Source organism: Scyliorhinus torazame, chromosome 13 (assembly GCF_047496885.1).
Source record: "Scyliorhinus torazame isolate Kashiwa2021f chromosome 13, sScyTor2.1, whole genome shotgun sequence".
Classification (NCBI taxonomy): Eukaryota; Metazoa; Chordata; class Chondrichthyes; order Carcharhiniformes; family Scyliorhinidae; genus Scyliorhinus; species Scyliorhinus torazame.
The window spans coordinates 54,168,016-54,194,861 of NC_092719.1; the positions used below are offsets into that span (position 1 = coordinate 54,168,016).

The following is a 26,846-nucleotide window of genomic DNA, read 5'->3' on the forward strand; positions in this document are numbered from 1 at the left end:
ATAATGTAAAATTCCCTCCACTGCATAAAAGTGTCGGCCTGTGTTGTGTGTTCTGGATATAATTCTGAATTGGGTGGGGCAGGGTGTGGTGGTATAAAATCAAGCTGAATCGACACTAATGTAGATTTTTTAAAGAATATGAATTCATGGATGTATCCAATTTAAGAGAAAAAGTATCAATGAATTGACCTTATTTTAATTGGGAACATACAATTGTGATGATTCAGCCTTTATATGCTTAGAGGCACAACTTATGCAGATGTAAGCAAGTGATTGATTTTAAAATTAACAAGCCTCAAGTTATAGTAAAATTGAAAGATTTTCTTGCTTTTTATATTTGTGTACATACATGAGCGCACAAAGTGGTAAATATGTGGAATGAACAATCATAGAGAGCAATTAATTCATTTTTTAAAAATGAGGTTGGAGGTCTAAGAAAGAAATAATGAATTATTGAATGGAGCACTCTTGTTCCAGTCTTGTTTTATTATTTTCTGATTGTTTTGTTCTTTTATTCTCTTCAACTTTACTGGCATCCTACACTATGCACCTTGGCCCCTTGATAGATATAGACATAAATCAAATGCCACTTGTGAGATCCAACTGGGAGCATTTGATAATGTTGGTTGTAATGATACTCTAACTTTGAAAGTGAGATAGAAATTTCACAGTATTTTATGTACTTGGATTTCTTTTGATATTGGTTATTCACCGATATCAAGAAATTGGGGGTGGGGAATACTTTTCCTTGTGTTTCTCGGCACCGTACCAAACACTGGCAACAGGAGTCTCTACTCTCGCTGCTTGTAAATAGGAATTCCCATTGAAGCCACCAGGAAACCTGCTGGCGGGAGTACGCTGCTGACAGGAAAAGAGAATCCCAACGGCTGGAGAATTCCAGCCAATGTAGATTCTTAAAAGTGGCAAACAAGCACTTTGTACGTAGAAGATGTGTTCATTCGGAGAAGTACTCCTCCATTCAATCATCATCTTTTGCTATTGATTAATATTGCATTTTGTTTAAATTAGGTAAATGCAGTTCATCTTATAAAATTATGCAAAAGCACTAAAAATTAAAACATGAACATATCTAAAATACATTTTTTATTTTCGGGCGTGGTGAGGGATTTTAATTTAAAAAAATCATTTTGAAGTACACCGTGTAGGCAGCTAGAATTTTCTCAAACAAGACACTGCAACTGTACCACGTGTTGAATCCTGTAATTGTTAATCATAAACAGTCATTTTAAATGCTGCTTCTAATGGTGACACTCATGGAAGCAACATTTTCAAATGTGAAACCACTTTCTTGGCAGATAACTGGAATAATCAGCTTTTTTCAAAGAAATTGCTCTGTTCACCATTGGAGATGATACTATGTTGTAGATAATAGTTGGTTTAAAAACTTGGATCATCTGGACTAAGCACATTTGGAAAGCATAAAAACATTGAGGAGCAGCGAACAAAATAAAATCACTGATTGGTGTCAGCTTGATAACATTATGATTTGGAAATTCAAAGTATTTGAATTATAATTACAGGAAATTATTTGGTAATGGGAGAAAATAGTTTGGATTCCCCAGACATTTGTTTTAATTCGGTCATGGTGAAAGTTTTAAATCCAAGCCTTGATGCTCATTCAGTTTCCAAAAAAGTGTGGTGCTGTGCCTGCCTCAACTTGGGAGGATGATCTCAGAATGAAAGTTAGCAGCAACAGAAAGGAAATAACAGCAAGGTGGGGTAGACCATACCTTGGGAGGTTTTAAAAAAGAGCTAGTATTGAGTAGCTTTAAGGAGGCAAACTTCTCTTTTTCAGCATCCACATTTCTAAAGCAAGCATTTGAAGGAGAATATCCAAAGTTGTTGCGATTATATAATGATCTATGGAAACGTTTGCAACAGTACAGCCAAAGTATACAGAGCAATATAACTACTAGTGGAAATTCAGACGCGCCACCAGAACTACCACCAGGAGAGGAAGACCCACAGGATCTGTTTATGTTGAAGAAGCAAGATTATGAGTAATTTTTTGTAAAATTATTTGTCAAATCTGTATGACACCGATGCTGCTTCAGTTCTGGCCTCTTGCATGATCCCAGTTTACATTGTACCACCATTGGTAGCCATGCATTCAGCTGCCTCTACCCTAAGCTCTAGATTTCTTTCCCTCTCCTAACATCAATTTATTTAGCTCAGTGTCTACTCCTGCTTGATAACATTCCTAAAAAGCAATTTGGGATGTTTTACTTTGTTAAAATTGACATAAAAATGCAAACTGTTGTTAGAAGTACCCAGAAAGGGCTGAATTTTAATAGGATGATGCCCCTGACAGCAGGCCAGAAAGCACCCCCACCGTGTCCATTTGGAACCTCATTCCTGGCTGCATTTAGGCTAATTAGTTGCTGTTGGGTCTCCCATCCCATTAAATGTCAGGAGCCCACCCAGTAATTGCCAGCCAATTGCAGGGCCCGCAACTCCTCAGCAGCACCACTTGGCGTAGTGGTTACTGCTGGGACTGCACCCTGCCAAGAGGGTGCAGCGGATATGGGGTTGGGGATCACCAGGGCCGGTCAGGCTTACCCTGATAAGAGGGTTTGGTGGAGGTAGAATTTTGTTGCAATGAGGACGGCTATTATCCCCAGGGGTGCAGCATGGACCATTTATTCCCCCTTGAGACTCTACAGGGAGTCCACCAGGATTCACAAGGTTGTATCCCCACAAGGTGGCGGGCCCCACCCACAGTTGATAAAATGCCAACGGCATCAGGAGCAGGCCCTTAATTGACCAGTTAAATAGCACAATTGGGAAGAAGGGCTGTCCCTACCTTTCCCACTTCTGGTAAAATGCCTTTCCTTTCCATTGACCCCACTCGCCACTCTTAGCAGCTTAACTAATATATAGAAGGCTGGTAAAAATCCAGTCTAATGTTTGCATGCATAAAGATATATTATGATTTCTTAACTGCTGTCAGATTTAGATAGGAAAGGAGCCAATATTTGTGTTCAGATTTTTTTAATTATGTGAAATTGAAAGGATGATGACATGTGGACAGATATTCTTATGAATCACTTTGGTCTTAATAAGGATTACTGTTGTGGTTGCTGCTGAAATTTAGAATTTAATGATGAACACTTAAATGCATTCTATTAATGCATTCTATGTTTATCTAATGTTTTCATAATGTAATCAAAGATGATTATTGTTAGTTCAAGCATGTGATACTTAAATTATTGAGTTGATAAGAGAAGCAAGCTGAATTGAAATTAGAATATGATTATAGTTGCTGCAACAAAAAATTAAACATGTAACACAAGTGTTTATCCATGTAGGACAAGTGAGTTAATATATTTAAAGAATATAAATTGCTTAATTTATTTTATTAGTAATTCTAACAAACTCAAATTTCCTCAGCCCTGAGAAGGCCCTGAAAAATTCTGTCCAACTCTATGAATCTGCTTATCTCTCAAAATCATTATCACGGCTGTTCGATCCAGTCAACCTTGTCTTTCCTCCTGGAGGACGTAATCCACCTTCAAACGATGAGCTTGATAGCATCATTAAAACAATTGCAAGGTAGGATATGCTAAAAAGAGAAATGTACACCAGCTAATTAACTGTTATTTTTTGTTTGATAACACTTGTAAAATGCTTTGGGGCATGTTATTGCATTAAAGTCACTTTATAAATGCAAGTTGCTGTTGTTTTACTTGAGGGCAGTTATTACAAAATTCAGTTGAAATCCTTTCAGCAAGTGGTTTTGAGTGATTAGCAAGAAAATGCTGAAAGGGTAAAATGACTAACGTGCTATCCATTACAACAACACACTGAATATGTTCTGTATAGCAAAGTTTGACAGAATTTGCTAATTATATGAGCATTTCCCCATTTTCAATGCATTCTATGATTGATGCTTATGAACCATTTGTTTCTTGAAGCCATTTTCTTTTGGAAATGTATCATTAAAAATAGATCAGAGCTCATTGGCCAGGTGCCCAGAAAGAATGGAACATAATGAGTTCATTTTTCAGTGATTCTAGAGCCTATTGAAATTGAATTTACAATTATCTGAAACATTATTTCATTATGAATAAATTCCTGCTTCTTACTGCAGTAAGTCTGTTAAAGTGAATGTGAGACACAGCAACAGGAAATGGAGCATTTTTTTTTGTCAGAAGAAAACTGATGTGCCATGGATTCACACCTTCATGTGTAAAAGGGCAAATTAACAACTTCCCACCAACAAGTTCATTTTGTTAGAGTTTTAATAGTTGTTTGTTTTATAAGTCATTTTGTGTGACATTCAGGCAGAGCATGGAAAAGCATAGAGCATATATTTTAGGAATAGGTCAACAAATACAGCAGGCAAGAATTTGTACTTTTGTTCTTTTCTGATCTTTTTTTTGGGGAGGCATTGACCTATTGGTCTTAATTCGTGGGCATCAGTTGACATCCAGGTTCTCTCCCCAATAGTCATTATTTCTATCTAATGGTGATAATGCAAGTTATTCAACTTGGTGAGGGAGTGGGGGGCAGGTGCTGAGGCATCACAGCTGAGACCAATTCTATTTTCACCCCAAGTCTTATTGTACTTTCACAGGGGCCAATAGCAGGCACATAAACACTAGAAGGCTTTCCCCCTCCAACCCATGTGCTGAGACCAATTGTTTTGCCTTTATTGCAGTTGAGTTCACATAACTCGGTACAGACTGGGGAGATAAACTTGCATTTTGGTATGAATGGGTGTGCTAAACACAGGCTCTACTCTTGGGGCCTCCAGGAATATGTATGTTCAATCAGATGGAAGTTTCTGAAGGTTGTGTTATCAAACCTGTCAACGGTAACATGATTGCATAACAACTCAAGATCTTCTGATACATGCATCTTATGTATTTAAATTTGTAATTTAAACTCATATAGACTTGAAATGGCTTTTGATGGATTAACCTCTCTGCTTTCAGTGAATTTAATGTGGCTTCTGTGGATCCAAACCTAAGTCTGGCTGTTGCAAGGAATGTTGCTAAAACTATCCAGTTATTTGGAGTAAAATCCGAACAACTTGTAAGTATTGTATACATCGATTATTAGGGTTAGTAATGATATGTTGGGGAAAAGAAAGGGTGTAAGTTTCTTACTAAACTAGAATGAAACATAACTGAAACTTAGTCCTTTAATTTCTGTACAGTTTTTGAAACCTCAAACTTTTTCACTAAGTCCTTTATTTGTTAGTCGTTTTCAACATGAAATATTGCTTCATTTTTGATAGTGAAATTTGGTTTCCTGGGATGAATTTCATTATATCGGGAATAGCCTGCTGTTGAATATTTGATGAAAGGGAATAGAGTGGACAACAGTAAGGAGATCACACCAACATTTTATATTTGTAGTATTAATTCAAATGATGACGCAAGAACTGCAAGTTAAAAAAAATACTGTTTTCCTTGATGTTTGTTTCTTCTAAGAGAATGATTTTGAAGTGTAATTGGAGATGAAATCAGTCTATAGTTAGGCTGAAACATTTTTAGAAACGGGAAACTCCAATTTATAGATCTGTAGAATGCATTTGTTCTTAAAAGGGTTAAGCGTGGAAATAATTTGCAGTTTCATTTGTAGTGAGTAGTAAGCTCAGTAAAATGTGTTATTCCATTCAGCTGCAAGTACATTAGAACACTGAGACAACTTATCGGTGACTGATTTCTGCTATAAATCATCCCACTGCAATTGAGATGCATTTGGAATCAATGTTCTCTTAGTAAACAAACTCTAATCTTGTTACATTTTTCATTATTGGTATTGAAATCTTCCTTTTGTAATCCATGATTTAGGTTGGATTAATGTTTGCAATACTTATCGGATATGAACAAGGACTTGTAGGTGGAGGTACCTAGCTGGTGTTTTGTTTATGGAGAGGAAGATTCAGAATTTATCTGATGTAATTTAATTATGTATATACCATGGCAGCCGAGTTGACTTTCTAACACAATAAACAGAATGGCATTTCTGATAAAATTTAAACCTGATATAAGACTGAAAGTTGCACTGCACATTTGGCAGTGATAATCCTAAATTATGTTTCAGTAACAGCCAAAAACAAAAACAAGTCTACAATAATTGATTAATTGAAGATTTAGCTAGATTATGAGCATCACTGGTTTCAGTCTGCAAACACTTCTTATTTCATTACCTTATCCATAAAATAAAATTTTAACAGAATATTGGGGTGAATTTGTGATGTCCCAATCACAACCTTCCATGCCATGCCTTATTAGAATCCCACTCTGTATTTTCGTATATTGGTGAAATTATTGCCAACCTAAAGACAACTGTGAAAAACTTAATTATATTTCTGCAGCTGCTGATAATGTTTTTCTTGCAATCTTTGTGTTTTATGCAAGTTTTTAATTAACTAACATGTCTGCTGGGCATCAACAATCTTTCTTATAAGTTGTGATCTGATAGACTGACCTCTATTTTGATCAGGATTATAAATTAATTTGGGCCCATGTACATTTAGAGCAAAATGTATTCAAAAGCTAAATCTAAATTTATAATATAAAATTATTACTAAAGTCAATATACAGTACACTGTTCTTGAGATTTGTTCTGTGATGAATCAAAGTTGACACTTCCTATTTTGGCTTTTCAAACATGTAAGTGTTTACTTGCATTATTGGCAGCAATAAACTGTCAGTGTAGTATTCTGAGAGTTCAATCTTCCTTGGAATTGGCAAGGAAAAGGAGAGCCAGTGGACGTGATCTATTTGGATTTCCAGAAGGCCTTTGTCAAGGTGTCGCACAGGAGGCTTCTAAAGAAGATAAGAGCCCATGGTGTTGGGAGCAAGGTACTGGCTCGGATAGAGGATTGGCTGACTGGTGGAAGGCAGAGAGTGGGGATAAACGGGTCTCTTTCAGGATGGCAGCCGTAACTAGTGGTGTGCCTCAGGGGACAGTATATTCACGATATACATTAACAATCTGGAAGAAGGAACTGAGGGCATTGTTTCTAAGTTTGCAGATGATATCAAAGATATTTAGAGGGACAGGTAGTGTTGAGGAAGCGAGGAGGTTGCAGAAGCACTTGGACAGGCTAGGAGAGTGGACAAAGAAGTGGCAGATGAAATACAATATGGAAAAGTGTGAGGTTATGCACTTTTGTAGGAAGAATAAAGGCATAGACTATTTTCTAAATGGGGAAAGGCTTCAGAAATCTGAAATACAATGGGACTTAGGAGCCCTAGTTCAGGATTCTCTTAAGGACAGGTTCAGTTGGCAGTTAGGAAGGCAAATGCAATGTTAGCATTCATTTAGATAGGGCGAGAGGCTGTTTAGGCTCTGGTCAGACCCCATTTGGAATATTGTGAACAGTTTGAGCCCCATTTCTAAGGAATTATATGCTGGCCTTGGAGGGGGTCCAGAGAAGGCTCAAAAGAATGATCCCAGGATTGAAGGGCTTGGTTATATGAGGAACAGTTGAGGACTCTGGGTCTGTACTCGATGGAGTTTAGCAGGATGAGGGGGGGATCTTATTGAAACTTACAGAATTTTGAGAGGCCTAGAAAGATTGGACGTGGAGAAGATGTTTCCACCAGTAGGAGAGACTAGAATCCGAGTGCACAGCCTCAGATTGAAGGGATAATCCTCTAAAACTGAGATGAGGACTACATGCAGGTTTGAGATTTTGCCAGGAAAGAGATACAGAGCTTCCTGGTGGAGCCAGCCTCCACATTGCTGGAGGAGGTTCTGACGGCAGGGGGATTGGAGAAGGGGGTAGTGTCGGCGGTTTACGGGGCTATTTTGGAGGAGGAGAAGGCACCACTGGGAGGGATGAAAGCAAGTGGGAGAAAGAGTTGGAGAGGGTATGGAGGACGGGTTCTGGTGTGAGGTGCTCCGGAGAGTGAACGCCGGGCTGATATAGCTGAAGGTGGTATATAGAGTACACCTCACAAGGGCAAGGAAGAGCCGCTCTTTGAGGTGGTAGAAGATGTGTGTGAACGGTGCCGTGGGCGGGGACCCCCGCTCATATGTTTTGGTCCTGTCCAGAGCTGGAGGATTACTGGAAGGAGGTTTTTAGGGTAATCTCTAAGGTGGTGCACGTGAAACTGGACCCCGGCCCTCGGGAGGCCATATTCGGGGTGTCGGACCAGCCGGGGTTGGAGGCAGATGTTGTAGCCTTCGCCTCGTTGATCGCCTGAAGGCGGATCCTGTTGGGATGGAGAGTAACCTCTCTACCCTGTGCCCTGGCGTGGCGGGGGGACCTGCTGGAATTCTTGACTCTTGAGAAGGTTAAATTTGAACTGAGGGGAAGGATGGAGGGGTTCTACAATTCATGGGCATTATTCATTATGCACTTTCACGAATTGCATAACATTGAACATTCGTTGGGGAGGGGTTGGGAGAGTTGGGGGAGGGGGACTGTACCTGTTAATGGTGACTATGGGTGATTCCTGATTTCTTTTTGTTATTTGTTTATGTTAACATGCAGGCAGTTGTTTGGGGGTTGGTGGGAGGATGGGATTGTTGTTGATATGGAGATTGACATTATATTCGTTACTGCTTATTGTTTATTGTTGTTGGGTGCAAATTTGGGAGAAAATGTGAAAAAGGGGAGAATAAAAATATTTTTTTTTTTTAAAAAGTGAGTTGAGGAGGAATTTCTTCAGCCAGTGGGTGGTGAACCTGTGGAACTCATTGCCGCAGAATGCTGTGGAGGCCAAATCACTGGGATTCTTTAAGACAGAGATAGATGGGTTCTTGATTGATTTAAGGGGGATCAGGGGTTACGGGGAGAAGTCAGGATTATGGGGATGAGAAACATAGCCATAATTTAATGGCGGAGCAGACTCGGGCCGAAAGGTCTAATTCTGCTCCTATATCTTATGCTCTTATGGCATTGAATTATTCTTATTTCTGCTCAATCACTGGTGAAATTTGTCCAAGTTTGATTTGGTTCTGAGTAAATCAGATGTTTAACCATGGCCCAACATTTCCATCATTGTGCTATTAGGCTAGACTGCACGTGAGCTCCTGCCACTATATCATATAATGTTCAGGACCTAGCAGTGTGATCAAGCAGTAGTATAGTGGTGTAAGAAATGCCAGCATAGTGATATAGGGAACTGTAGCATAATTGTAATGTTACTAAAGTAGTAATCCAGAGGCCTGGACTGATGCTCCGGAGATGGAAATTCAAATCCCACCACAGCAGCTGGTGGAATTTAACCTGAATTCTTTAACAAATTTGGAATAAAATGCTAGTCTCTGTAATGGTGACCATGAAATTACCAGATTTTCATAAATGGCCACCTGGTTCACTAATAACCTTTTAAGGAAGGAAATCTTCTGCCGTCGGGACCGATTCTCCGCAGAAATAGAATGACCATTTTTTAGGTTCACATTTATTTTGTAAGTGTTGAGAGGATGCCTCTTTTAGACACCAGGCAAGCTGAGTATACTGCATGACTGAGAAAACTCCACATACTGGGCGCGATCCAATGGAGCAGCATGGCCGATAGAAGCCGCAGACCCCAGTCCCGGGCTCTACCGGGCTCGCAATGCCTCGCGAGATCTAACACGATCGCGCGGGATGTTGGGATGTAAATCCTGCCCATTGTGAGCAGGTTCACCTTTTAGCAAATCCGCATATTAAAGCGAGACAGCTCATCTCAGTTTAATGTGCAAATTCTCACGGTGCCCAAAGTATTGGGATCTATTCCCTTCACCTGGGATCTATTCCCTTCGCCTCAGAGACCTCGGGCGAGCGCCATCCAGCACTGGTTCCCTCAAATGAGGACCAGATGGAATGGCACTCGGGGTCTCCCAGGGGATCGGAGGCCCCCAGGTGCATGCCTTGTGGGGCAGAGTGGTACCCTGGCACTGTCAAGGTGCCGAGGTGGCCTTGCCAGCTGGCAGGGGCATTGCCAGGGTGCCAGGTTGGCACTGCCAAGGTGCCATGCTGGCATTTTCTGTGTGCTGCCGATTGGGCCAGGGGTATCCTGCGCAGATTGTTGAGGGGGGTGCGGTAGGGGCCGAGCCCCTCCCATAATGTGTTGGAACTGGGGGGGGGGGTGTTTGGGGGTCACGTTGGGGCTTTGCAGATCGGGACACCATTGAAACACAGCGTCCCAATCTCTCGCTACACTGAGGAATTCCAGCAAGCAGAGCTCCTCGGTGTAGAAAACGGGACTATGTGCAGCCTCGGCCAAGCGTTCCCGTGAGTGGAAAATGAGAGGAGTTGGGCAAGGTGCCCAAAGGATGGCATCAAACACAGAATTTTAGGAGCGATTAGAAAGTGACAAGAAGTATAATCAGTTTAAGAGAATTGAGCGAGCAGGGGCACGATGGTTGGAGGATCTCCTGATGGAGCAGAGGGGAAAAATTGCAATAGGCGGACTCAGATCCAGGAGGATCTAACTGTGATGGTGATAAAAGTGTGAATGGTTGACAATGGGGATGAGGTAGGTCTGGAGACAGGTGATATTTCAGAGGTACAAATAGACAGTCTTGGTAGTAGACTTTATGTGGAGTTGTCTCAGTTGTGCAGTACACCCAATCTATCTGGCCAAGTTTAGCCTAAGCAAAGAGTGGGAAGCAGGTTGAACAGAGGCTATGAAGTACAATTTCTGCTGAAAACCAAACAGCCATGTCACTACCCAGTTCTTGTTGATTCCTGTCGTCTTGTCTGCTCACCTCAGCTTTGTGCTATGAAAAGTGAAGAAGGAAACATTGTTGCACTGAATTATATACAAAGTTATTCAAAATCAAATGTATGTAATTTAGGCATTTTCTTTTTGAAGCTGTCCACACAGGGTGATGCCAGTCAAGTGATTGGGCCACTGACAGAGGGACAGAGAAGGAATGTAGCAGTGGTGAATTCATTGTACACATTGTATCAATCAGTGTTGAAGGTAGGGGCTGGCGTTTTTGCTGAGAATGTAACTGGTCAAGTTGTAGCTATTCTAATTGCTTTAAGCAAATATGAAAAAGAATGAAGAATATAAAAAAATTAATTGTAATGTCTGGCATATTGCTAAACCTGTGGATTGGATTTCGGTATAAAATTAACATTTTCCGGTTTATATATTGCTTTTTTCCTCCTTATTATCAAGAAGTGAAGATTTTCAATTTAGCCAAAGGGGCTGAATTTTCTTTTGGAGCAGTTTTGCTGTAGAGTTGCACCAGTTTGAGATTTGCACCTACTGGCATAATCCAACCCGGTGGAAATTATTTAAAAATGTAGGATATGCTCTGAGGTGTTGCTGCAACACAGACCGATCGGACCCTCTGCTGCTAATGGGTGAAGTGCAAGATGGAATGAAAGGTCCCTCATTGAATGGGATCAGAAACACAAAATAATTCTTCTGTGCTTTTAATCTGTGTGCCCTGGGATCTTCCTAGATATGATGGCGGAAAACATGGAGCAGAGGCCACTACTAGGTCCCCTCTCCCAGAAGGATTATCTGTGGGCCTCTTGTTCAAACCACTCCCATTTCCTCAATGATTATGGTTGACAATATTTCATACAAGATGCAAGGAATTTATCCAGTTTAACCGGCCTTCCTACTGTTTAAATATGGCAGAGCTGTCGAGGATTGGGCAGTGTTCCCTGCTTTGGGGTGGGTTTGGCGTGGTGAGTAAAGGTGTGGAAAAATTGTTGGTCATGCTTTCAGAGGAGGAATTTGGCAGTCAGCCTCAATTCATTCCTTTGCTCTGACACTTGTAACACTTGATTTGTGACAACCCATCCACAATTTGGCTTTAAACTGGGAAGCAACAAACAAGTGCTTATTTAATGAGTAAGCTTGGTAATGGGGCTATCAAAGATGATAATCATTTATTTTTCCTCATTCATTTATCCTCCACAGAACATATGATGCCAGTGCCAGGTGGAAAGAAGATAATAGTATTCCTTCAAGAATTCCCTTCATGGTAGTCTTGGGAATTATGATCTTCACCGTGCAGTGGTTAGCACTGCAGTCTCACGTCACTGAGGTCCCAGGTTCGATCCCGGCCCCGGGTCACTGTCTGTGTGGAGTTTGCACATTCTTCCCATGTCTGCGTGGGACTCACCCCCACAACCCCAAAAGATGTGTAGGGTAGGTGAATTGGCCACGCTAAATTGCCCCTTAATTGGAAAAAGAATTGGGTACTCTAAATTACTATTTTTAAAAAAAAATCAGGCTCTGAGTAAAGTTACAAGGTTGATTGGGGAAGTTGAGGTTCTAAATTATGAAGGAAGTTGCACAGAACTGGACTTACTTTCATTATCGAAAAGGGAATTGAGCAGTGATACATGTTAAGAGAGTGTTCTACCTACCATGAGTGTGACGTATCTATTGTTTGCTTTTCCAGGTCCTGTCTACGTTGAGCTCCTTACCTTTAGCAGCTGAACAAACGATTAGAACAGCTTTGGAGGTAATTTACAGACCATTTCAGTTGTGTTATTTTGTCTTTTGTATTCATGGAAGTGAACAGAAGGAACACAGCACTACATTTTCAGTTTACGCTTCTTTGGGTCTTTTTGTTTGAATTAAAAGATAACATCTGAAATTGACACTTGCATTCTCAAAATCTCAATAACATGGTTTATATGGCTTTCCACCAAGGTTACACTGGCCAATTGGAAAAGCCACCAAGGAAATTCTGAGTGGAAGTGTCATTGTCAACCCCTTTAAAGTGAGACATGGCATGGTCAGCTGCAAGGTTCATGCATCTATCTGGCTCAATAATGTATCGAAACACCATCCTCAGAAATATACTTCTGGTCTGTCATAGTGTGAAACATCACAGGAGGCCATCACGCTTGTGCGAACTCCATGGAAGAGCTAACCTGCCAGTCTCACTCCACTTCTTTCCTGGTGGATCTGGAAGTGTTTCCCTTTGAGCATTATCAAATTCCTTTTTGAAAGTTACTCTCAAATCTGATTCTACCACCCTTTCAGGGTCATCACAATGCACTGCTTTAATGAGCCCTAATGCCACTGAAAACAAATGGTTTTTATTTACTCTATCAAAACCATTCATGACTTTGAATATCTCTATAAAAAATGTCCTCGTAATCTTCTTTAAAAGAGAACAATCCAAGGTTCTCCAGTCTCTCCACATAACTGAAGCCCTTCATTCATTCTACCATTTGAGTAAATCTATCCTGAATTACTCCAGGGCCTTGAAATCCTTCCGAAATTATGATGCTCAGAATTGAACATAATATTCTAGCTGAGGCCTAAGCAGTGTTTTCTATAAGTTTAACGTAACTGCCTTGTTTATGTCCTGTACGTCTCTGTTAATAGAGCCAAAAAGCCTGTGTGCTTTTTAGCAGTTTTCTCAATTTGTCCTTCCACCTACCCCAGGTCTCTATTCCCATAACCTCATTGTTCCATTTAGTTTATGGTGCCTTGCCTCATTCTTTCCAAACTTCACTTCATACATCTATGTGTGAAATTTCAGCTGCCGGGTGTCTGCCCATTTCCCCAGTCCATTTATACTCTCTCGAAGCCGATTGCTGCCATCTGTATTGTTAACTACATTTTGGAGTTTCATGCCATCGGCAAAGTTTTAAATTATACCTTCAAGTCATTACTGCATTCGAAAAGAGCAATGGTCCTAATATTGGATCTAGGGAACCCCACTGTATTTTTCCATCCAGTCTGAAAAACAACTGTTCACCACTTACTGTTTTGTCCCTCGGCCAATATAGTATCCATACTACCAATATCCCTTTATCCCATGGGCTTTAGATTTGCTCTCAAGTCTATTTTGTGGCACTTTTATCAAATGTCTTTGGAAGTGCATACATACAGTAAGTCCTCGCTTAACATCAACTTGCTGACCATTGTTTCACCTTTTGTGGCCTGTCTGCTCAATTGATGTTTCCTGAAGTCTTCCTTCCTCATCTGTAGTCCCTCTACCTCTTGGTCTTGCCTCACCCTCCCATTGCCTCCCCCCCCCCCCCCCCATTGCCTCTCTTCCCCTCCCGTTGCCCCTCTCTCCCCCGTTGCCCCTCTCTCGTCCCGTTGCCTCTTTCGTCCCGTTGCCTCTTTCGTCCCGTTGCCTCTTTCGTCCCGTTGCCTCTTTCCCCCCCGTTGCCTCTTTCCCCCCCCGTTGCCTCTTTCCCCCCCCCCCGTTGCCTCTTTCCCCCCCCCCGTTGCCTCTTTCCCCCCCCGTTGCCTCTTTCCCCCCCCCGTTGCCTCTTTCTCCCCCCCCCGTTGCCTCTTTCCCCCCCCCGTTGCCTCTTTCCCCCCCCCCGTTGCCTCTTTCCCCCCCCCGTTGCCTCTTTTCCCCCCCCCGTTGCCTCTTCCCCCCCCCCGTTGCCTCTTTTCCCCCCCCCGTTGCCTCTTTCCCCCCCCCGTTGCCTCTTTCCCCCCCCGTTGCCTCTTTCCCCCCCCGTTGCCTCTTTCCCCCTGCCTCGTTGCCTCTTTCCCCCCGCCCCGTTGCCTCTTTCCCCCCCCCCGTTGCCTCTTTCCCCCCGTTGCCTCTTTCCCCCCGTTGCCTCTTTCCCCCCGTTGCCTCTTTCCCCCCCGTTGCCTCTTTCCCCCCCGTTGCCTCTTTCCCCCCCGTTGCCTCTTTCCCCCCCGTTGCCTCTTTCCCCCCCGTTGCCTCTTTCCCCCCCGTTGCCTCTTTCCCCCCCGTTGCCTCTTTCCCCCCCGCCCCGTTGCCTCTTTCCCCCCCGCCCCGTTGCCTCTTTCCCCCCGCCCCGTTGCCTCTTTCCCCCCGCCCCGTTGCCTCTTTCCCCCCGCCCCGTTGCCTCTTTTCCCCCCCCCCGTTGCCTCTTTTCCCCCCCCGTTGCCTCTTTTCCCCCCGTTGCCTCTTTTCCCCCCCGTTGCCTCTATTCCCCCCCGTTGCCTCTTTTCCCCCCCGTTGCCTCTTTCCCCCCCGTTGCCTCTTTCCCCCCCGTTGCCTCTTTCCCCCCCCGTTGCCTCTTTCCCCCCCGTTGCCTCTTTCCCCCCCGTTGCCTCTTTCCCCCCCGTTGCCTCTTTCCCCCCGTTGCCTCTTTCCCCCCCCGTTGCCTCTTTCCCCCCCGTTGCCTCTTTCCCCCCCGTTGCCTCTTTCCCCCCCGTTGCCTCTTTCCTCCCCGTTGCCTCTTTCCCCCCCGTTGCCTCTTTCCCCCCCGTTGCCTCTTTCCCCCCGTTGCCTCTTTCCCCCGTTGCCTCTTTCCTCCCGTTGCCCCTTCCCCCCTCGTTGCCTCTTTACCCCCCGTTGCCTCTTTCCCCCCGTTGCCTCTTTCCCCCGTTGCCTCTTTCCTCCCGTTGCCCCTTCCCCCCGTTGCCCCTTTCCCCATGTTGCCCCTTTCCCCCCCGTTGCCTCCCTTCCCCCCCTTGCCCCTCTTTCTCCCCCCTTGCCTCTCTTTCCCCCCCCCCGTTGCCTCTCTTTCCCCCCCCCCGTTGCCTCTCTTCCCCCCCCGTTGCCTCTCTTCCCCCCCCGTTGCTTCTCTTTCCCCCCCCCCGTTGCCTCTCTTCTCCGCCCCCCCGTTGCCTCTCTTCTCCGCCCCCCCATTGCCTCTCTTCTCCCCCCCCCGTTGCCTCTCCACCACCCCCGTTGCCTCTCCACCACCCCCGTTGCCTCTCCACCCCCCTTGCCTCTCCACCCCCGTTGCCTCTCCACCCCCGTTGCCTCTCCACCCCCGTTGCCTCTCCACCCCCGTTGCCTCTCCACCCCCGTTGCCTCTCCACCCCCGTTGCCTCTCCACCCCCGTTGCCTCTCCACCCCCGTTGCCTCTCCACCCCCCTTGCCTCTCCACCCCCCTTGCCTCTCCACCCCCCTTGCCTCTCCACCCCCCTTGCCTCTCCACCCCCCTTGCCTCTCCACCCCCCTTGCCTCTCCACCCCCCTTGCCTCTCTCTCCCCTTGCCTCTCTCTCCCCTTGCCTCTCTCTCCTTGCCTCTCTCTCCCCTTGCCTCTCTCTCCCCTTGCCTCTCTCTCCCCTTGCCTCTCTCTCCCCTTGCCTCTCTCTCCCCTTGCCTCTCTCTCCCCTTGCCTCTCTCTCCCCTTGCCTCTCTCTCCCCTTGTCTCTCTCTCCCCTTGTCTCTCTCTCCCCCCCAGCCTCTCTCCCCCCCCTTGCCTCTCTTCCCCCCCATGCCTCTCTTCCCCCCCCTTGCCTCTCTTCCCCCCCCCCTTGCCTCTCTCCCTCCCCCCTTGCCTCTCCCCCCCCTTGCCTCTCTCCCTCCCCCCTTTGCCTCTCTCCCTCCCCCCTTTGCCTCTCTCCCTCCCCCCTTTGCCTCTCTCCCTCCCCCCCGTTGCCTCATTCACCCCCGTTGCCTCATTCACCCCCGTTGCCTCATTCACCCCCGTTGCCTCATTCACCCCCGTTGCCTCATTCACCCCCGTTGCCTCATTCACCCCCGTTGCCTCATTCACCCCCGTTGCCTCATTCACCCCCGTTGCCTCATTCACCCCCGTTGCCTCATTCACCCCCGTTGCCTCATTCACCCCCGTTGCCTCATTCACCCCCGTTGCCTCATTCACCCCCGTTGCCTCATTCACCCCTGTTGCCTCATTCACCCCCGTTGCCTCATTCACCCCCGTTGCCTCATTCACCCCCGTTGCCTCATTCACCCCCGTTGCCTCATTCACCCCCGTTGCCTCATTCACCCCCGTTGCCTCATTCACCCCCGTTGCCTCATTCACCCCCGTTGCCTCATTCACCCCCGTTGCCTCATTCACCCCCGTTGCCTCATTCACCCCCGTTGCCTCATTCACCCCCGTTGCCTCATTCACCCCCGTTGCCTCATTCACCCCCGTTGCCTCATTCACCCCCGTTGCCTCATTCACCCCCGTTGCCTCATTCACCCCCGTTGCCTCATTCACCCCCGTTGCCTCATTCACCCCCGTTGCCTCATTCACCCCCGTTGCCTCATTCACCCCCGTTGCCTCATTCACCCCCGTTGCCTCATTCACCCCCGTTGCCTCATTCACCCCCGTTGCCTCATTCACCCCCGTTGCCTCATTCACCCCCGTTGCCTCATTCACCCCCGTTGCCTCATTCACCCCCGTTGCCTCATTCACCCCCGTTGCCTCATTCACCCCCGTTGCCTCATTCACCCCCGTTGCCTCATTCACCCCCGTTGCCTCATTCACCCCCGTTGCCTCATTCACCCCCGTTGCCTCATTCACCCCCGTTGCCTCATTCACCCCCGTTGCCTCATTCACCCCCGTTGCCTCATTCACCCCCGTTGCCTCATTCACCCCCGTTGCCTCATTCACCCCCGTTGCCTCATTCACCCCCGTTGCCTCATTCACCCCCGTTGCCTCATTCACCCCCGTTGCCTCATTCACCCCCGTTGCCTCATTCACCCCCGTTGCCTCATTCACCCCCGTTGCCTCATTCACCCCCGTTGCCTCATTCACCCCCGTTGCCTCATTCACCCCCGTTGCCTCATTCACCCCCGTTGCCTCATTCACCCCCGTTGCCTCATTCACCCCCGTTGCCTCATTCACCCCCGTTGCCTCATTCACCCCCGTTGCCTCATTCACCCCCGTTGCCTCATTCACCCCCGTTGCCTCATTCACCCCCGTTGCCTCATTCACCCCCGTTGCCTCATTCACCCCCGTTGCCTCATTCACCCCCGTTGCCTCATTCACCCCCGTTGCCTCATTCACCCCCGTTGCCTCATTCACCCCCGTTGCCTCTATCCACCCCGGTTGCCACTCTTCCCCCTCTGCGTTGTCTGTCTTCTCCCCCCCCCCCCGCCTCTGTTACCCACCCCCTTTGCCTCTCGCTCCCCCCCCCCGTTGCCTCTCTCTCCCCTCTTGCCTCTCTGCCCGTGGCACCTCTCTCTCACCCCTTTGCCTCTCACTCCCCCCTTTGTCTCTGTTTCTCCTCCACGTTGCCTCTCTCTCCCCCCGTTGCCTCTCTCTCCCCCCCCCATTGCCTCTCTCTCCCCCCGTTGCCTCTCTCTCCCCCCCCGTTGCCTCTCTCCCCCCCCGTTGCCTCTCTCTCCCCCCCGTTGTCTCTCTCTCCCCCTCCCGTTCTCTCTCTCCCCCGTTGTCTCTCTCTCCCCCGTTGCCTCTCTCTCCCCCTTGCCTCTCTCTCTCCCCTTGCCTCTCTCTCTCTCCCCTTGCCTCTCTCTCTCCCCTGCCTCTCTCTCCCCCCTGCCTCTCTCTCCCCCCTGCCTCTCTCTCCCCCCTGCCTCTCTCTCCCCCCTGCCTCTCTCTCCCCCCTGCCTCTCTCTCCCCCCTGCCTCTCTCTCCCCCCTGCCTCTCTCTAACCCCTGCCTCTCTCTCCCCCCTGCCTCTCTCTCCCCCCTGCCTCTCTCTCCCCCCTGCCTCTCTCTCCCCCCTGCCTCTCTCTCCCCCCTGCCTCTCTCTCCCCCCTGCCTCTCTCTCCCCCCTGCCTCTCTCTCCCCCCTGCCTCTCTCTCCCCCCTGCCTCTCTCTCCCCCCTGCCTCTCTCTCCCCCCTGCCTCTCTCTCCCCCCTGCCTCTCTCTCCCCCCTGCCTCTCTCTCCCCCCTGCCTCTCTCTCCCCCCTGCCTCTCTCTCCCCCCTGCCTCTCTCTCCCTCCTGCCTCTCTCTCCCTCCTGCCTCTCTCTCCCCCCTGCCTCTCTCTCCCCCCTGCCTCTCTCTCCCCCCTGCCTCTCTCTCCCCCCTGCCTCTCTCTCCCCCCTGCCTCTCTCTCCCCCCTGCCTCTCTCTCCCCCCTGCCTCTCTCTCCCCCCTGCCTCTCTCTCCCCCCTGCCTCTCTCTCCCCCCTGCCTCTCTCTCCCCCCTGCCTCTCTCTCCCCCCTGCCTCTCTCTTCCCCCTGCCTCTCTCTTCCCCCTGCCTCTCTCTCTCCCCTGCCTCTCTCTCCCCCCTGCCTCTCTCTCCCCCCTGCCTCTCTCTCCCCCCTGCCTCTCTCTCCCCCCTGCCTCTCTCTCCCCCCTGCCTCTCTCTCCCCCCTGCCTCTCTCTCCCCCCTGCCTCTCTCTCCCCCCTGCCTCTCTCTCCCCCCTGCCTCTCTCTCCCCCCTGCCTCTCTCTCCCCCCTGCCTCTCTCTCCCCCCTGCCTCTCTCTCCCCCCTGCCTCTCTCTCCCCCCTGCCTCTCTCTCCCCCCTGCCTCTCTCTCCCCCCTGCCTCTCTCTCCCCCCTGCCTCTCTCTCCCCCCTGCCTCTCTCTCCCCCCTGCCTCTCTCTCCCCCCTGCCTCTCTCTCCCCCCTGCCTCTCTCTCCCCCCTGCCTCTCTCTCCCCCCTGCCTCTCTCTCCCCCCTGCCTCTCTCTCCCCCCTGCCTCTCTCTCCCCCCTGCCTCTCTCTCCCCCCTGCCTCTCTCTCTCCACTGCCTCTCTCTCCCCTCTGCCTCTCTCTCCCCTCTGCCTCTCTCACCCCCCGTTGGCTCCTTCTCTCCCCCCGATGCCTCTCTTCGTCCACCCACACGTTGCGTCTCTTTCCCCCCCGTTGCATCTCTTTCCCCCCCCCGTTGCCTCTCTTTCCCCCCCCCATTGCCTCTCTTTCCCCCCCTTTGCCTCTCTTCCCCCCCGTTGCCTCTCTTTCCCCCCCGTTGCCTCTCTTTTCCCCCGTTGCCTCTCTTTCCCCCCCGTTGCCTCTCTTTTCCCCCGTTGCCTCTCTTTCCCCCACCCCCGTTGTCTCTCTCCCCCCTGCCTCTCTCTCCCCCCTGCCTCTCTCTCCCCCCTGCCTCTCTCTCCCCCCTGCCTCTCTCTCCTCCCTGCCTCTCTCTCTCCCCTGTCTCTCTCTCCCCTCTGCCTCTCTCACCCCCCGTTGGCTCCTTCTCTCCCCCCGATGCCTCTCTCTCCCCACTTGCCTCTTCCCCACCCTTGCCTCTCTCTACCCCTTGCTTCTCTTCGTCCACCCACACGTTGCGTCTCTTTCCCCCCCGTTGCATCTCTTTCCCCCCCCCCCGTTGCATCTCTTTCCCCCCCTGTTGCCTCTCTTCCCCCCCCTCCGTTGCCTCTCTTTCCCCCCCGTTGCCTCTCTTTCCCCCCCCCCATTGCCTCTCTTCCCCCCCCCGTTGCCTCTCTTCCCCCCCGCGTTGCCTCTCTTCCCCCCCCATTGCCTCTCTCCCCCCCCATTGCCTCTCTTCCCCCCCCCGTTGCCTCTCTTTCCCCCCTCCCCCGTTGCCTCTCTTTCCCCCCCCGTTGCCTCTCTTTTCCCCCCCCGTTGCCTCTCTTTTCCCCCCCCGTTGCCTCTCTTTCCCCCCCCGTTGCCTCTCTTTCCTCCCCGTTGCCTCTCTTCCCCCCCCCGTTGCCTCTCTTCCCCCCCCCCGTTGCCTCTCTTCCCCCCCCCCCCCCGTTGCCTCTCTTTCCCCCCCGTTGCCTCTCTTTCCCCCCCCATTGCCTCTCTTTCCCCCCCCGTTGCCTCTCTTTCCCCCCCCCGTTGCCTCTCTTTTTCCCCCCCCGTTGCCTCTCTTTCCCCCCCCGTTGCCTCACTTTCCCCCCCCGTTGCCTCTCTTTTCCCCCCCGTTGCCTCTCTTTTCCCCCCCGTTGCCTCTCTTTTCCCCCCCGTTGCCTCTCTTTCCCCCCCGCGTTGCCTCTCTTATCCTCCTCCCGTTGCCTCTCCTCCCCCACCCCCGATGCCTCTCTTTCCCCCCCCGTTGCCCCTCTTCCCCCCCCGTTGCCTCTCTTTCCCCCCCATTGCCTCTCTTTCCCCCCCCATTGCCTCTCTTCCCCCCCCCCGTTGCCTCTCTTTCCCCCCTCCCCCGTTGCCTCTCTTTCCCCCCCCGTTGCCTCTCTTTCCCCACCCCGTTGCCTCTCTTTCCCCCCCCGTTGCCTCTCTTTCCTCCCCGTTGCCTCTCTTTCCTCCCCGTTGCCTCTCTTTCCCCCCCGTTGCCTCTCTTTCCCCCCCGTTGCCTCTCTTTCCCCCCCGTTGCCTCTCTTTCCCCCCCGTTGCCTCTCTTTCCCCCCCCGTTGCCTCTCTTTCCCCCCACCGTTGCCTCTCTTTCCCCCCCGTTGCCTCTCTTTTTCCCCCCCGTTGCCTCTCTTTCCCCCCCGTTGCCTCTCTTTCCCCCCCCGTTGCCTCTCTTTCCCCCCCCGTTGCCTCTCTTTTCCCCCCCGTTGCCTCTCTTTTCCCCCCCGTTGCCTCTCTTTTCCCCCCCGTTGCCTCTCTTCCCCCCCGCGTTGCCTCTCTTATCCTCCTCCCGTTGCCTCTCCTCCCCCACCCCCGATGCCTCTCTTTCCCCCCCCCCGTTGCCCCTCTTCTCCCCCCCCCGTTGCCCCTCTTCCCCCGTTGCCTCTTTCCCCCCCCGTTGCCCCTCTTCCCCCCCGTTGCCCCTCTCCCCCCCGTTGCCCCTCTTCCCCCCCGTTTGCCCTCTTCCCCCCGTTGCCCCTCTTTTCCCCCCCCGTTGCCCCTCTTCCCCCCCCCGTTGCCCCTCTTTCCCCCCCCGTTGCCCCTCTTTCCCCCACCCCCCGTTGCCTCTCTTCCCCCCCGTTGCCTCTCTTCCCCCCCCCGTTACCTCTCTTTCCCCCACCCCCCGTTGCCTCTCTTCCCCCCACCCCCCCCGTTGCCTCTCTTCCCCCCCCCGTTGCCTCTCTTCCCCCCCCCCCCGTTGCCTCTCTTCCCCCCCCCGTTGCCTCTCTTCCCCCCCCGTTGCCTCTCTTCCCCCCCCCCCGTTGCCTCTCTTCCTCCCCCTTGCCTCTCCTTCCCCCCCCCCCGTTGCCTCTCCTCCCCCCCCCCGTTGCCTCTCCTCCCCCCCCCCCCGTTGCCTCTCCTCCCCCCCCCCCCCCCGTTGCCTCTCTTCCCCCCCGTTGGCTCTCTTTCCCCCCCCCCGTTGCCTCTCTTCCCCCCCCCCGTTGCCTCTCTTCCCCCCCCCCCCCGTTGCCTCTCTTCCCCCCCCCCCGTTGCCTCTCTTCCCCCCCCGTTGCCTCTCTTCCCCCCCCGTTGCCTCCCTTCCCCCCCCCCGTTGCCTCTCTTTTCCCCCCCCCCATTGCCTCTCTTCCCCCCCCGTTGCCTCTCTTCCCCCCCCCGTGGCCTCTCTTTCCCCCCCCCACGTTGCCTCTCTTCCCCCCCCCGTTGCCTCTCTCCCCCCCTCCCGTTGCCTCTCTTCCCCCCCCCCGTTGCCTCTCTTTCCCCCCCCGTTGCCTCTCTTCCCCCCCCCCCCGTTGCCTCTCTTCCCCCCCCCCCCGTTGCCTCTCTTTCCCCCCCCCGTTGCCTCTCTTTCCCCCCCCCGTTGCCTCTCTTTCCCCCCCCCCCGTTGCCTCTCTTCCCCCCCGTTGCCTCTCTTCCACCCCCCCGTGGCCTCACTCCCCCCGTTGCCTCTCTTTCCCCCCCCCCCCGTTGCCTCTCTCCCCCTCCCCCCCCCCGTTGCCTCTCTTTCCCCCCCCCCGTTGCCTCTCTTCCCCCCCGTTGCCTCTCTTCCCCCCCGTTGCCTCTCTTCACCCCCCCCGTTGCCTCTCTTCACCCCCCCCGATGCCTCTCTTTCCCCCCCGTTGCCCCCCTTCCCCCCCGTTGCCCTCTTCCCCCCCCCTGTTGCCCCTTTCCCCCCCGTTGTCCCTCTTCCCCCCCGTTGTCCCTCTTCCCCCCCCTGTTGCCCCTTTCCCCCCCGTTGTCCCTCTTCCCCCCCGTTGTCCCTCTTCCCCCCCCCGTTGCCCTCTTCCCCCCCCCCGTTGCCCTCTTCCCCCCGTTGCCCCTCTTCCCCCCGTTGCCCCTCTTCCCCCCCGTTGCCCCTCTTCCCCCCCGTTGCCACTCTTCCCCCCCGTTGCCCCTCTTCCCCCCCGTTGCCCCTCTTCCCCCAGTTGCCCCTCTTCCCCCCCGTTGCCCCTCTTCCCCCCCCCGTTGCCCCTCTTCCCCCCCCCGTTGCCCCTCTTCCCCCCCCGTTGCCCCTCTTCCCCCCCCCCCCGTTGCCTCTCTTTCCCCCCCCCCCCGTTGCCTCTCTTTCCCCCCCCCGTTGCCTCTCTTTTCCCCCCCCCCGTTGCCACTCTTTCCCCTCCGTTGCCTCTCTTTCCCCCCCGTTGCCTCTCTTTCCCCCCCGTTGCCTCTCTTTCCCCCCCGTTGCCTCTCTTTCCCCCCCGTTGCCTCTCTTTCCCCCCCGTTGCCTCTCTTTCCCCCCCGTTGCCTCTCTTTCCCCCCCGTTGCCTCTCTTTCCTCCCCGTTGCCTCTCTTTCCCCCCCCGTTGCCTCTCTTTCCCCCCCGTTGCCTCTCTTTCCCTCCCGTTGCCTCTCTTTCCCTCCCGTTGCCTCTCTTTCCCTCCCGTTGCCTCTCTTTCCCTCCCGTTGCCTCTCTTTCCCCCCCCCCCGTTGCCTCTCTTTCCCCACCCCCGTTGCCTCTCTTTCCCCCCCCCCCCCGTTGCCTCTCTTTCCCCCCTGTTGCCTCTCTTTCCGCCCCGTTGCCTCTCTTTCCTCCCCGTTGCCTCTCTTTCCCCCCCGTTGCCTCTTTCCCCCCCGTTGCCTCTTTCCCCCCCGTTGCCTCTCTTTCCCCCCCGTTGCCTCTCTTTCCCCCCCGACGCCTCTTCCCCCCCCGTTGCCTCTCTTCCCCCCGCCGTTGCCTCTCTTCCCCCCGCCGTTGCCTCTCTTCCCCCCCCCCGTTGCCTCTCTTCCCCCCCCCCGTTGCCTCTCTTCCCCCCCCCCCCGTTGCCTCTCTTCCCCCCCCCCCGTTGCCTCTCTTTCCCCCCCCGTTGCCTCTCTTCCCCCCCCCCCGTTGCCTCTCTTCCCCCCCCCTGTTGCCTCTCTTCCTCCCCCTTGCCTCTCCTCCCCCCCCCCCCCGTTGCCTCTCCTCCCCCCCCCCGTTGCCTCTCCTCCCCCCCCCCCCGTTGCCTCTCCTCCCCCCCCCCCCGTTGCCTCTCCTCCCCCCCCCCCGTTGCCTCTCCTCCCCCCCCCCCCGTTGCCTCTCCTCTCCCCCCCCCGTTGCCTCTCTTCCCCCCCGTTGGCTCTCTTTCCCCCCCCCGTTGCCTCTCTTCCCCCCCCCCCGTTGCCTCTCTTCCCCCCCATTGCCTCTCTTCCCCCCCCCCCGTTGCCTCTCTTTTCCCCCCCCCGTGGCCTCTCTTACCCCCCCCCGTTGCCTCTCTCCCCCCCCCCGTTGCCTCTCTCCCCCCCTCCCGTTGCCTCTCTTACCCCCCCCGTTGCCTCTCTTACCCCCCCACGTTGCCTCTCTTACCCCCCCCGTTGCCTCTCTTACCCCCCCGTTGCCTCTCTTTCCCCCCCCGTTGCCTCTCTTCCCCCCCCCCGTTGCCTCTCTTTCCCCCCCGTTGCCTCTCTTTCCCCCCCGTTGCCTCTCTTTCCGCCCCGTTGCCTCTCTTTCCTCCCCGTTGCCTCTCTTTCCCCCCCGTTGCCTCTTTCCCCCCCCCGTTGCCTCTTTCCCCCCCGTTGCCTCTCTTTCCCCCCCTTGCCTCTCTTTCCCCCCCCGACGCCTCTTCCCCCCGTCGTTGCCTCTCTTCCCCCCGCCGTTGCCTCTCTTCCCCCCCCCGTTGCCTCTCTTCCCCCCCCCCCGTTGCCTCTCTTCCCCCCCCGTTGCCTCTCTTCCCCCCCCGTTGCCTCTCTTCCCCCCCCCGTTGCCTCTCTTCCCCCCCGTTGCCTCTCTTCCCCCCCACGTTGCCTCTCTTCCCCCCCCCCGTTGCCTCTCTTCCCCCCCCGTTGCCTCTCTTCCCCCCCCGTTGCCTCTCTTTTCTCCCCCCCCGTTGCCTCTCTTCCCCCCCCGTGGCCTCTCTCCCCCCCCCCACATTGCCTCTCTTCCCCCCCCCCCCCGTTGCCTCTCTCCCCCCCTCCCGTTGCCTCTCTTTCCCCCCCCCCGTTGCCTCTCTTCCCCCCCGTTGCCTCTCTTTCCGCCCCGTTGCCTCTCTTTCCTCCCCGTTGCCTCTCTTTCCCCCCCGTTGCCTCTTTCCCCCCCATTGCCTCTTTCCCCCCCATTGCCTCTTTCCCCCCCGTTGCCTCTTTCCCCCCCGTTGCCTCTTTCCCCCCCGTTGCCTCTCTTTCCCCCCCGTTGCCTCTCTTTCCCCCCCGTTGCCTCTCTTTCCCCCCCGACGCCCTTTCCCCCCGTTGCCTCTCTTCCCCCCCCCCCGTTGCCTCTCTTCCCCCCCGTTGCCTCTCTTCCCCCCCCCCCCGTTGCCTCTCTTCCCCCCCCCCCCGTTGCCTCTCTCCCCCCCTCCCGTTGCCTCTCTTTCCCCCCCCCCCCCGTTGCCTCTCTTCCCCCCCGTTGCCTCTCTTCCCCCCCGTTGCCTCTCTTTCCGCCCCGTTGCCTCTCTTTCCTCCCCGTTGCCTCTCTTTCCCCCCCGTTGCCTCTTTCCCCCCCGTTGCCTCTTTCCCCCCGTTGCCTCTCTTCCCCCCCGTTGCCTCTCTTTCCCCCCCGACGCCCTTTCCCCCCCGTTGCCTCTCCCCCCCCCCCCCGTTGCCTCTCTTCCCCCCCGTTGCCTCTCTTCCCCCCCCCGTTGCCTCTCTTTCCCCCCCCGTTGCCTCTCTTTCCCCCCCCCCCCCGTTGCCTCTTTTCCCCCCACCCCCCCCGTTGCCTCTCTTCCCCCCCCCGTTGCCTCTCTTCCCCCCCCCCGTTGCCTCTCTTCCCCCCCCCCGTTGCCTCTCTTCCCCCCCCCGTTGCCTCTCTTCCCCCCCCCGTTGCCTCTCTTCCTCCCCCTTGCCTCTCCTTTCCCCCCCCCCGTTGCCTCTCCTCCCCCCCCCCCGTTGCCTCTCCTCCCCCCCCCCCGTTGCCTCTCCTCCCCCCCCCCCCGTTGCCTCTCCTCCCCCCCCCCCCGTTGCCTCTCTTCCCCCCCCCGTTGCCTCTCTTCCCCCCCCCCGTTGCCTCTCTTCCCCCCCCCCGTTGCCTCTCTTCCCCCCCCCGTTGCCTCTCTTCCTCCCCCTTGCCTCTCCTTTCCCCCCCCGTTGCCTCTCCTCCCCCCCCCCCGTTGCCTCTCCTCCCCCCCCCCCGTTGCCTCTCCTCCCCCCCCCCCGTTGCCTCTCCTCCCCCCCCCCCCGTTGCCTCTCCTCCCCCCCCCCCGTTGCCTCTCTTCCCCCCCGTTGGCTCTCTTTTCCCCCCCCCCCCCGTTGCCTCTCTTCCCCCCCCCGTTGCCTCTCTTCCCCCCCCCGTTGCCTCTCTTCCCCCCCCCCGTTGCCTCTCTTCCCCCCCCCGTTGCCTCTCTTCCCCCCCCGTTGCCTCCCTTCCCCCCCCCGTTGCCTCTCTTTTCCCCCCCCGTTGCCTCTCTTCCCCCCCCCGTTGCCTCTCTTCCCCCCCCCCGTGGCCTCTCTTCCCCCCCCCCCACGTTGCCTCTCTTCCCCCCCCCCGTTGCCTCTCTCCCCCCCTCCCGTTGCCTCTCTTCCCCCCCCCCGTTGCCTCTCTTCCCCCCCCCCGTTGCCTCTCTTTCCCCCCCCGTTGCCTCTCTTTCCCCCCCCCCCGTTGCCTCTCTTCCCCCCCCCCGTTGCCTCTCTTCCCCCCCCCCCGTTGCCTCTCTTCCCCCCCCCCGTTGCCTCTCTTTTCCCCCCCCCCCCGTTGCCTCTCTTCCCCCCCGTTGCCTCTCTTCCACCCCCCCGTGGCCTCACTCCCCCCGTTGCCTCTCTTTCCCCCCCCCCCCCGTTGCCTCTCTCCCCCCCCCCCCCGTTGCCTCTCTTTCCCCCCCCCCGTTGCCTCTCTTCCCCCCCGTTGCCTCTCTTCCCCCCCGTTGCCTCTCTTCACCCCCCCCGTTGCCTCTCTTCACCCCCCCGTTGCCTCTCTTCACCCCCCCCCGTTGCCTCTCTTCACCCCCCCCCGTTGCCTCTCTTCACCCCCCCGTTGCCTCTCTTCACCCCCCCTGTTGCCTCTCTTCACCCCCCCGTTGCCTCTCTTCACCCCCCGGTTGCCTCTCTTCACCCCCCCCCCCGTTGCCTCTCATCACCCCCCCCCGTTGCCTCTCTTCACCCCCCCGTTGCCTCTCTTCACCCCCCCGTTGCCTCTCTTCACCCCCCCGTTGCCTCTCTTCACCCCCCCCGTTGCCTCTCTTCACCCCCCCGTTGCCTCTCATCACCCCCCCGTTGCCTCTCT

At 53.7% G+C, this 26,846-nt stretch overlaps 1 protein-coding gene across 1 annotated transcript in view; it reads left to right on the forward strand.

Annotated features, from left to right (window-relative positions):
* cog5 (component of oligomeric golgi complex 5) overlaps window positions 1-26,846 on the forward strand; it is a 259,153-nt gene that overhangs the window by 197,942 nt on the left and 34,365 nt on the right. The window contains exons 12-16 of the mRNA XM_072471522.1: window positions 1,817-2,021; window positions 3,412-3,573; window positions 4,959-5,058; window positions 10,791-10,901; window positions 12,346-12,408. Coding sequence (XP_072327623.1) covers window positions 1,817-2,021; window positions 3,412-3,573; window positions 4,959-5,058; window positions 10,791-10,901; window positions 12,346-12,408 — 641 coding nt within the window. The remainder of the gene's footprint in view (window positions 1-1,816; window positions 2,022-3,411; window positions 3,574-4,958; window positions 5,059-10,790; window positions 10,902-12,345; window positions 12,409-26,846) is intronic.